General features: G+C 45.0%; 1 protein-coding gene and 1 pseudogene across 1 annotated transcript; both read right to left on the reverse strand.

Moving 5' to 3' along the window:
* Window positions 1–1,075: 1,075 nt before the first annotated feature.
* Window positions 1,076–2,125, reverse strand: LOC125534303 (annotated as a pseudogene).
* A 3,931-nt stretch (window positions 2,126–6,056) lies between these two features.
* LOC125540068 (golgin candidate 2) lies at window positions 6,057–11,302 on the reverse strand. Its single transcript, XM_048703644.1, has 10 exons — window positions 11,111–11,302; window positions 10,472–11,029; window positions 9,549–9,659; window positions 9,236–9,295; window positions 8,230–8,287; window positions 8,000–8,055; window positions 7,765–7,857; window positions 7,149–7,274; window positions 6,752–6,799; window positions 6,057–6,636 (listed from the first exon to the last, which is right to left on the reverse strand). The coding sequence occupies exons 1-10, from the start codon at window positions 11,162–11,164 to the stop codon at window positions 6,274–6,276; spliced, it is 1,527 nt and encodes a 508-aa protein (XP_048559601.1). The 5' UTR covers window positions 11,165–11,302; the 3' UTR covers window positions 6,057–6,273.
* Between the last annotated feature and the right edge of the window lie 520 nt (window positions 11,303–11,822).

The raw sequence follows: 11,822 nt of genomic DNA on the forward strand, positions 1-11,822 counted from the left end.
CATTGGTGGCGTGACCCTCTCTGAGTCGCCCGACGAGCGGTCTCTGCGCCCTAGCTGCGCCAAGGGCTCGCTCCTCTCGTCGGCCGGCGTCTACCAGCTGTGTCACTTCGGTGGGCTTGGGGTGCCTTTCGAGGCTTTTGTCTGGGCCAACTACGCCCCCAGCCGGGTACGTTTCTTCGTTTGGCTTCTGGTGCAGGCCAGGGTCCACACTAGGGACGTCCTCCTTCGCAAGCACATCGTCGACGCTGCCGGAGCAGGGTGCCCCCTTTGCTCCGCTTCCCTCGAGACAACTGATCACCTCATCTTCGGGTGCGCGTTCGCCCGACGCTTCTGGACTGTGGTTGGGAAGAGCTCCCTTGAGACTACCTCCGCCCGTTCGCTTCACCTCCTCACCCCGCCGCCCCGGGTGCTGGCGGGGACGGGGCCCACCTTCCTGCTGCTCTGCTGCTGGAAACTTTGGAAGCACCGGAATGCGGTGGTCTTTCAAAGGGCCCCTCCGTCGCTCCCCGGGCTCCTCAGCCGGTGCAGGGACGACGCGGTGCTCTGGCGAGTTCGGCTGCCTCGCCCCCTAAAGCATGCGGTGGATGCCTGGCTGCCCTGTTTTTCCAATCCTGTTTAAGCCCCTGCTGCTGGGTTTGACCTCCTCCCCCTCTCTCTTGACCTTGTGAATGTAAGATGCCTCATCTGGGCCTTTGGTCCACATATCTATACAAAATATTCAGGTGGGGAAACCCCCCCCCCCCCTTTGAAAATTCAAAAAAAAAAGTATATAAGAGAGAGAAAAACGGCAACTAGTGAGCTACCATGGATTTCTGTATACCTATATCAGACCGGCCAACCAATACATTGGAGACATAGTACACTTTATAGAACCAACTCACTCCCTCCAAAAGATCTCTGAAAACTAAAAGACACGGCACCCTCATCTCAGGAAAGTAACTAGATAGTACCTAACCTGGATAGACATGCGAAATTACTAAGACTTAATTCCCTTCTCCAACCCAACATAAGGCATTCGCCTCTAAAGATCTATCAGAACTGAAGGATAAGCAGTAGCTCATACCAGGTTGGCGTACTAAATTTTAGGGGACTTGACACTTCTCTCAACCATCTCTACAAAGAGACCAGGAAAAGATCTTTTGAGGTGCAGATACCCTTGGCTTGCAATCACATCATCCATTTTATTCGAAGAGAACATAAATTCAATGCAAGCATCTTTAAGGTTGCTACCATGATGCTGGTCAGCTAGAGCTAAGATGGTCGCCACGGTCTCAACGTCAAGACACTTGCATAGCATCCCTTCACATATCATCTTCATCCTTCCCATCGCATATTTATCTGCAGCCACGAGTAAGTGCTTAAACATTTCTCTTTTGTCATCATCCTCAAGATCGTCCATGGAAGGCAATGAATCCGTGTAGATGAAGTGAAGAAATGCCTTGAAAACAGCAGGCTGCATGTCGTCAATAGTTATGTCTTGCGCCCCTTTGTCTGCCATCGGCCCGTAGAACTCCGCGTCGAAGACCGTAGATCGCATCGCAAGCAAATTCTTATGAGCTGGAAAAACCTCCCCTTGCACCTTGAAAGTCACGTCCGCTCCCTTCTTCCCCTCTAGCAATGTTGCAAGATTATCCAAAAGGTCGGACGGCGGCAAATCGATCTCAAGTGTTTCCTTGATGACATTGACCTCGCACTCGATCACCAGACAATCGTTCCGCAGGTAGACCAACTCTTTTTCAGCAGTGGTCTTCATGAACTATGGTATGCCCCAAGTCGACTTTTGACGGTTAAACACTCGTGGCTCTTTGCCGTACTGCACCACAATCGACTGCCCCCTAACCGGCTCCACAAGCATCCAGTCGTAGTGCACCGTCGCCTCTGCGTTCTTGGTCAGGAGCTCGAGGAAGACAGAAACGTAACCTTCGTTGTCCTCGTATTTTCCGTCCGGGTAGTACTGGATGCACCAGTCGTAGCCGCCGATGGAGAACACCGGGGATCGGAGGTATTTTCCTCTACCGAGGCCCTTGTGCAGGCTGTAGCCGGCGATCTCGAACGCGACCGTGGCCTGCGCCGTCTCTGTGCACCTCGACGGCACCCTCGATATTGAACTCTGCGATGCTGCCATTGTGGGGGTTGGGAGGAGAATGGGGGTCGGCGCGGTTGGAACTCTCGATTGAGGCTGGCGGCGATTGAGGAGGCGGTATTGCCTCCGATGGGGAAGTGGGGAGCGGCGGCGCGGCGGCGCGACAAGAACCTGAGCGACCGGATTTGGGGAGGTTCGAGACGAGGGTTTTGAAAAAAGGTAGTAATTACTTGACCAGTTGGGCCTACCGAGCAAGTCAAATTCAGCCCAAAAGGGAAGGGCAACTACTAGTATAATTGTATAGATTCTCAAAAACAAAAAAAAAAGTAAATGAAATTGTATGTGAAAGTTATTTTATAAGGAAGACCATGATCGAAAATTGCAAGTTGTGCACGGAAAATTATTTCATATGTGCAAACTATTTTCTACAATTCTAAAATAAAACTATTTTCTACAGCGCAAAAATAATTTGAATTTTTTTTGTAAACACACACACACATGTATATTTTGTATGCGCAAAATTTCACACGTCACCTAGAATGAAAAGACAAACACGTATTTTTAAATGGGCCTTTCTTTTTTTGTCTGGAATTTTGTTTTTTTGTACAGCTTACAAATTACTTTTTTTCAAAACAAAATTTTATGGATCCATAGTGAACACATACAAGTTTCCACATATTTTTTTTGTATTTTTTAAAAACTTCTAAATATGTTTTCTAATTTTTTTTAAAAAAAAGGGCGCCATGGTGCCCATGCACCACTATTTCGCTCCAAGACAATGATGGACTAAATTAATCGCAAAATAGAGTTACAATCTGGAGGATCACCAGTCCATCTACTGAATAACTTACTACAAAAAACTAAAATTAGCTAGCGCATGTGTCGCTTGATTAGCTGAACGATAACAATGCTTGAATTTGACCTTCCCAATCGTAGCTCCAATGTCAACACATTCTGCAAAGATTGCAAACACCGCATCCCACCATCTTGTTTGCCTAGTATAAAAATTGATCACATCTTGGGAGTTGGACTCCGGCTCGACACAATAGAAACCTAAAGTGCTTGTCGGTACCATCTCTCATAGTCATTGTCTCGGTTGTCACCACATCTGCTGCATATGGAACAAGTTTGCACTGGACCGCTAGGAACTTACCTTGATCATCATGTAGAATAGTTGTCGTTGCACCCACGCCTTTGTCTTCAAAGTATGCAGCATCAACATTCAATTTTATAAAGTTTGCCTCAGGTTGGAACCACTTCTGCTCTAGTGTAGTAGAATTCTTTGAGAAGGCTTTCTAAAAGTTGCTTGCAATGGCTAGGACCGACATGGGCCACCTCATAGGTGGTGTACATGTTTCATTATGCGTGATCTGACAACAAGTCCGCCATAAGTATCAACAGTCGACCGTCACAACTTGCTTGACATCAAGGCTTGGCATTAGTTGTAGAGGTGTGTCAAGGAGCAGCAGAATATGTTCATGACAACCAAACCCGATTGATCAACCATCGCTGTTGTAGATCGGTTGTGCATTCTCTCAAACCAATTGGAGCCTTTTGCAAATTGATCAAACAATTGGAGCTTTCCTAATATGTCACCAACACTGACGGAGTCAATGCCGACATATCTCGGGTAGGGGATCCCGAACTAAGGGTCTAGAGACGATGGTAACGAGGACACGAGTTTTTACCCAGGCTCTAAGGAGAGATAAAACCCTACGTCCTGCTTCTGTTTATTGCTTTTGGGTGGAGTATAATGTACAAATGATCTACCCCGAGATTGTTGTATGTCTTTCAGTATAATTTACAAATGATCTAACCCTATACCAAAGGGGACAAGGGTTACACCCTAGTCGGCTACGTACGAGGAGAGCGAGTTGTAGACGATTTCTAGTATCTTGATGTATACGACAAGTCTTCGGGACTCTTCCTTTCATACGCCATGGGCCACTTGACATGGCCCATTGGTGAACCGACATGGGGTCCCTGGCCTGGCCTGGGCCACCAGGCCGGGAGAAGACGTGATGAGAGACCCCCAGTCCGGGACACCGTCAATAGCCACTGAACCGGTCTCCAAGTCTGGATGTATATCGGCCTTGCCTTTCCGTGTTCTTCTTCTTCTTCTTCTTCGGTTGTCGGTCTTTAAAACTGGTTCAACAAGTCTGTCTTCCGAAGTCAAGTCCTGATCACTAGACCGCATCTGAGGTCCCCAAGGCCACCTCGGTTTTCGATAAGCATTTCGCAAATTCTGTGTCGCATCGCATGTTGGAGATTGTCCCATGCAGTCATTCCTTAATGGTGAAGTATTCCCGCTCTCGGTCTTGCAATGATGGTCTGGCCTGGATCTGAGAATATGGATCCCATACCAGAACCAGTCTCATGTATGTTTTTTTACAAGTATACAGTCCAATAAATACTACAAGTACACAGTTCAAAAAATATTTCTGTTTGTGCCTTCTGTGACAGCTATAGAAATTATAATCATCAATCAGAGAGTGAGATATAGCGCCCTTATCCCTCACTTTGGCCTCAAGGTGTTCCATCAGCTCCTGATCTGTGGGATCGAACCTGAAGCCAATCGACAAAAACGACCAATACTTTGTGCACTACACAACGGTTAATCCGAATATGAACGTGATTGTGTGGTGAAAAGATAATGTAAACGCTAGTCCAAAACTAAAATGTAAATAGAAACTCTAGCAAAGTCGATAGATTTAGAAAATCCCAACAACAATCCAATCCCTTCTACTGATTAAGAAACTTCTACAAATATCACAACAACAACAACAATAACCTAATCTCAAGAACAACGATTTTCTCTTGTTATTCCTTCTTCGGAGCTTCGATTTATTTTTGTTGTTTCCTTCTGAGCTCTTCAATTTTGTTGTTGTTGGGAAACTATTCTGGAATTCGGGTCTTGTTGATACCTTTGAGTTGACGCTTTCATCTCTGACTTCTGAGTTACAAGCCTTTCTTCAAGCTCTCTCATGCATTCCTGAGAGGTTGATTTCTGCATCGAGCTAGACGACTTTTCTCTTATGCTTACAGGAAACATGCTCGACAAGCTCTTTTCCTAGAGAACCTCTACAACAATCTACACTTCTGTTTTTGGCGTCGCACCTTCTACTCGAGGAGCGGTTTTCTTGGCCTGCATTTCTTCATGCAATATGATTGAACGTTGTTGGTACAGGTCAGAAACGTTTAATATTTTGGCTGACACATTACATGTGAACTTCAAATATTACATAATACTTACATATGATATTTGTGCAGACCCACTCATCGTCCCATCAGTCTTTCCGTGTGGGTTTCTCATTATTTTCTTTAGTCTTATATACAAGAAATAGAACACGATGGACATTTAGTACCACATGTCCTATACTTATCGAGATATACTATTTGCATTTAAGTAGTTAAAATACTTACCATGATTTTGTACTGTGAAACGTAGCATCTAGAGCCAGTGGTTTGGTGATGCTTCACACCACTTCAGTTTGCTTTATTTTTTACACAGGATTCCTATGATTTGGAGCTTACATTCAGTATATCATGAAGCTATGATGTATGAAAGTACAAGTTGAATCTCCCATATTACCCGGATCTTATGGTGCTCATCAGACCACTGGTCCAGTAGTTCTCCCCCCCAAAAAAAAAACAGATTACCCAGATCTTGTAGTACTCGTCAGACCACATTGGTCAAAATTACTTCCTGTAGTGTTAAAAAACGTCTTACACTATCATCGACTCATCGTCTGCTCAAGATTATGATTTTTAACCGTGTTGTAATATTTTTCGTAAGTCAGTACCGCTGTGTCCGAATACTTTTCTGAAGAATCTCTTTGCACACTTTGGAGGCCAATTCATCTTCCAAGGCAATATCAAACCTAAACCCATCGCTCCTTCCACACGCGAAGCTGGTTTGTACCTTAAGTGCACGTTACTGCAGAAAATGAGGTGCCAGAGGGGGGAAATCATATGTGACAGAATTGCTATTCAGGTTGTTCATATTTGAGTTGGTATAACCATCCATCAGGTCACTTCGCCTACCGAGCACAAAACTAGTAAAGTCATCTGTGATATGTCAACAAGTCGTAATGTGTCTCGCTGCTCGCTGCACAGCAATAGGCTACGTATATATCTATGATGTACACAAGGAAAACAAAAATACAGAGAGAACACACATGGTTAAATACTTAAATGCTAGTCTTGTTGATCGACTCCAGAGAGAAGGTGGCGCCGGGGCGGGTGTCCGGGACAGCAGGATGCGACGACAGTATGTACATGACCCATACGTGGAGGCACACCAGGTACACTGCAGCTCCGACCTGCGCCTTCGGGTTTCGCCGCAGGAAGATGTGACCAGCCGAGAAGATGGAGTCGAGCTGCCGTATCGCGTATCCCAGGTGCTGCTGCCCAGTCCGTATCCTGTCACGCAGCCTTGGGGAAGAATATGATGAATATGAATCTTGCCATGTACCGGCCTCGATGTCTATCCTTGACGACGAGCTTGAAGACGCCAGCGACGAGGCGTTGGTGTCAAGCGACCTCGAAACAGCCTGAAGATGATGGACGAACGATGTCAGTTTGCGTGTGGTTTTAACTGAGTAGATTGACTGGGAATCTGCAAACTATGATGAATTGAATATGGTGGGTGGGTTTACATGTGCATACCTCCATTCTCAGTACCAAAGTTGACTTCTCTGAAGACAGGGACTCGACCTGAAAAAAGAAGACGTTTTAATCTCAACGTTACATAGTGTACCAAAGCATACATCAACCAATGGTTTCAACGAAGATTGACAGATCCACTATCTAGAAAGATAATGACATCAACCAATGGTCGTTACATTAGCTAACAAATTTATAACCAAGCAAAATTAGTCAAGCATTATTTTCCTCTGCGAATAGCTATTTGGAATAAAAAGGGTGCTGAAGTTCCAAGACATGCTATAAAATATAATCGTTTCCAATCACAATTCAGGAATCCCAAGACATGCCATAAAATATAATAGGTTTCCAATCATAATTCAGAAATCAAACACGGGACCAGCACATACAAGGAGCTAACCTGCATTTGTTTTTGAATCAACCGATCGGTGAGTTGATCGAGCCTCTTCTTGAGCTCAATTTCAACCTCTGTAGGTTGCACCATGTCCCTTCTTGTCAGCTCAATGTTTTCTTCAATCTTCCTTGCCTATGGATAAAAAAAGGAAATCACGATGCAGACAATTGTTTAATCTAATTTTAACTAATTTCTGCAAACAAAAATTAGAAAAACTCAACAAATGACACTCAGCCTATAAGCACTGGATAGTACTAAGAATAGCATGCTCTAAGGTGCACATACACAAATAATATTCTACAAAAAGTTAGATAGCTATGTGCTATTAATTTGTGGTTATAATTTATTTCCGCCCCTTTACCCGATGATGTAAAGCATAAAAGAAACATGTATACAGTAAAAAAACATAAAAGTTATTTTGACCTCTGTGTCTCAAACCAGATCAATGGGATCTCAAAATATTTAGCTAGTTGGCACTCCACTGGAACGAATCCTGAGCAGTACTATGCTAAAGTACAGAACAATTATTGCGTAAAGCCATATGTGGACAGAATCCCTAGATCAACATACGAAGTAACATAAATGAACCATCGATTTTCAAGCTATAGCCCGGAGAACATACCTTGTCCTTCAAGCTGACAATTCTATCACAGGTCTGGGTGTATTCTGCATCAATGATTTCGTCTTCCAGCTTTAATCTTCTCAAGGATTCTATCTAGACAAAATCACAACGAAGTTACAAATGGAAAAGATAAGCCTTTCCTAAGTTAATATTTTTAATTGAACAGCTTAACAAACATCATTTCTTTCGTATGGAATAGAAGACAAATAACATCAAGGGTAATTCAAATGCATACTTCATCAACCAAAGGGGCACTTGTCTTCTGTATCTTCGCTATCTTTCTCTTGTACTCTGCTCATTGAAAAATAAAGACGTATGTAGTGAATATGAAATACTAGTGCTATTTACTAATGAGAAACTTCCTGAAAAGAATGTCAAGCTAATAATATCAAATTGGCGTAATAATCAGAAACAAAAGTGTTTAAAGCTCAAAAGGAACAGAAAGCCAAAGAATGGCCAACTTACTGTCTTGAGCAAAAGTCTTCAAGTCAACTTCCTCTCGGAGATGAGCCACTTGATCAACCTACTCATAATAGAAAGAAAAACAAAATTTTAAACTCTGCTCAACATTGGTGTAGTATTCCGCTGCTCGTCCAACTCACTTCTACTACCAGGGTCTATGGCAACTATTTTCCACTAGCCACTTAAATCATATTTGTGTATGAATACATAGAGCATCCTCATTTAGACAATCCCGATCCAAATACACCAATTACGTCTTAATGGAAGCATTTTAGAAAACAATCAATCAAGAATTGGAACTTGAATTTTGCACGATACAAGCGCGAACAAATGCCACCATTCTCTAAATTCAAAAAAGAAGCATGAAATAAGCTAATCTTCTACTGGCACTCTTATATGCGGTTCGGCCCCACATAGCATACAATAAGACCTTCTACATACACTCTTCCTTCTTGGTAAATGCCAAAAACTGGGCCATGTACTCTGCACGATATAGGCACTAGCAAATGCCTGTGTTCTCCCAATCTAAAAGGGAAGAACAAATCTTAAAATTCTGGCAGTTCTTTGCTCTGCCCACGCTTGGTGCGTGTTTTAGAATATTATCATAATGTTAGCAACTATAATGCGTAGGTAAGTTGGTAGCTAATTATAACTGATCCCCGAACCACAAGTATAGACACTATGATATTCTTGTTATACAGTACAAGTTAATAACATTATTGCACTTCATGGTTCAATTGATTCTCAAAATAGTTACAATGTAAGGATAGTGGCTATACCTTTGTTTTAACAATGTAGAAATCACAACACCCCTATCCTATGCCTAACTGACTGTTTCGGCCAAACATTGAAAAAATGTTGTCCACGGCAAAACTGTATATAGTATATACAGAGGAAGTGCGCTTGTACATACAGACAAACTTTAGGTACTAAAAGGAACTGGAAATGAATAACAACAGTCAGTCAACTGACATAGAGAGATGAGGTAGAAGAGGAAAATAAAACATACTTGAACTTCCAAATTCCATTGTTCCCTGGCAAGTGACTTTGCAAGCTCTGCATTTGTAACCTGCATAGATATTTGGTAAAGACATTGTTGAGACTTGTAGTGATTATACAAACTAACATGTCCAATTTATGCTGCAAGTGGTAAGAGATATGGGCCTTATATACTGCAAGTATAAAGCCTAATACACACACTTTTAGGAAACTGAGAACATAATATTCTCTGCCACAAAAGTAAAAAGGGGTATATTGTGTTGCTTGTTGTAAAAGCAGGGCAACAAGAACAGATGCATCATTCTAAACATGGTGACACACACCTCAAGCTCAGCCAACCGCACAAGGGCTTCCATTCTAGTGCTGTGATGCCGTTGTTTCTCTATCTCTGTAGCTTCCATGGTTTCAATCATACTAGTCTGCAACTCTGAAGCCTGCAATTAAACATGAAAATAGTTGGGAAAGAATGATGATAAAGAAATATCATTTTCTGGAAATCAAACTCACATGACAACTTATTATATGAAATTGAGTTGTCAACCAATCTTGTCACAATACACAGTTGTGAGAAGACAGAAGCAGACATTTGACAAGAATGATATAATTTGACATTTCCCTTGCTATGCAACTTTATGCTCATCTTAACAATGGCAGTAAGCAACCTGGCCATGGGAATTCCAATTATGTTGATGGACTTTGCTCTTGCTATCAGCCTATCACCAGTCTGTTACTGCTCTGAGTTTTTTACTTTTTAGCACTGATTTCAGTCTGTGATCCGTTGATTGTGTATTGCTATATTTTTCTCATGGGGCTTTTTAGTGTATAGTGTTCATGGATAAAAAAAATTGAGTGGTCTCAAACTCTCAATTGACTAATTGAACGCTTATTTAACGACTAATGCTGATTGTCTTCTCATGCGTTAGTTTTGGGTTCTTATTTATTGCTTCTTATAGTACTCCCTCTGTACCGAAATACATGTCGCTGGAGTAGCTGACTTACTGCTACTCCAGCGACATGTATTTCGGTACAGAGGGAGTACAAAACACTGCCTGAACTGACCCTAAAAATATGCATGACCTCCTGTACCGATTCAAACGTTCCATGAATGGCTAAAGTAGAGTAATCATCAATGCTAAGGCTTGCAACATTCTCTTTCAATCCGCTCATAGAGTCGTAGGACATAGTAGCAATCTCTCAGGCTACACAAGAGAACCTAAAATCGCCATGAAGATTGAAGCAGACTCACCTCCTGGGCTTGCTCCTTCTCACGCACGGCGAGCAGCTTCTCAAGGCTGGTCTTCTCCCCCTCCAGCCTCGCCACGGCCTCCTCCCTCTCTGCAATGGCTCGCGCCGCCATTGCCGCGAGCCGCTCGGCACGCCGCCGGCTCCGCTCCTCCTCCCTCCGCCTCTCCTCCTCCGAATCGTCGCTCCCGGACCCATCGGAATCGTCATCGCTCCCGCTCCCGCTCTCAGACGGGACTCCTTTCTCGGCCTCCTCCCGATCCCTCCGACCCTCCTCCGCCTTTGCCTCAACCGCGACGGCAGGCTCGGCACCGGGCTGATCCTGCGCGGAGAGATCCGCCGCGGCAGAGGCGGAGCGGCGGGGCGCGGAGGGCGGCGGAGGGGGAGGCTGGGAGTGGCGCCTGGCGGCGATGCGGAGGCCGAGGGAGGGGGGCGGGGTTGCCGGCGGCGGCCTGCGCGGCGCGGGGGCGTCGAGGAGCGCGGCGGAGGAGGGCTGCTGGAGGGCGGTGAGGTCGGAGGCGGAGGAGGACTTGCCGAGCGACTCCGCCGCCTGCTGGTCGATCTGTGGGAGAAGACGAGTGGATGGTTAGAAGAGCTGGAGAGGGCGGTGAGGACGAACGAGAGGGGGGAGCGCGGCGCTTGCTTGGTGGAGGAGGGTTTCCGCGGCCTTGAGCTTGGAGGAGATCCAGCCGGCCATGGCGCCCCGCCGGCGCGCGCGGATTGGAGCGGCGGCGCGGGTTGGTGGATCGCTGGGCCGCGCAACCGCCGACCGAAGGGTGTTTGGTTGTGTGTGCGCTGCTGACAGACTCACAGATCCATTGTGTCAAACAGCCGGCCAACGTTTGTTCATAGGGAATTTCATCGTGCAACAGTTTCTACTTTGGCAATTTGATCATACATCCTCTAAAAAAAACTTAAAGCAACTCTGACGGGGCGACCCAAACGGACGCGCGCTTTGTCCGCTTTTTGTCCGTTTGAGTCAGCCAGGCGGACATGCACGTCCGCATTTTCAAATGGATCGGTTTGATCGCCCAACAAAAAGCGAACCCGAATGTGCCAGCGTGAAAAAAAAACAGCTTGCGGAAATAAACATAATTAAACATAAGTGGCCGGTCAACTGCCGGTCAAAATCCACTTAAACCTTATTAAACATTAATTAAAACATAAAAAAGTCTACGTCGCCCCGCACATTGCCCTAAACGTCGTCCGCCTTGCCCTTGCCCTTGACGTCGACATCGCCATCGCCATCGCCGCCGGTGAGGTTGATGAAGACAGGAGCAGGGCTAGCCCACCCGAACGCCGCCTAGTACGCTGCCAGGGCAGCCTCCTCCAGCGTCTGCTGGGGCGGCGGCATT

Source organism: Triticum urartu, chromosome 2 (genome assembly GCF_003073215.2).
Source record: "Triticum urartu cultivar G1812 chromosome 2, Tu2.1, whole genome shotgun sequence".
NCBI lineage: Eukaryota > Viridiplantae > Streptophyta > Magnoliopsida > Poales > Poaceae > Triticum > Triticum urartu.

Bases quoted from the DNA above. Each gene is read 5' to 3' on its own strand.
- LOC125540068 (XM_048703644.1), bottom strand. From the start codon at position 11,164: ATGGCCGGCTGGATCTCCTCCAAGCTCAAGGCCGCGGAAACCCTCCTC. The intron at 8,056-8,229 runs GTAAGTTGGCCA...TTCAATGAGCAG, and splicing joins GAAGACTTTTGCTCAAGACA to AGTACAAGAGAAAGATAGCG. The intron at 6,637-6,751 runs GTATGCACATGT...CATCATCTTCAG, and splicing joins CTTTGGTACTGAGAATGGAG to GCTGTTTCGAGGTCGCTTGA.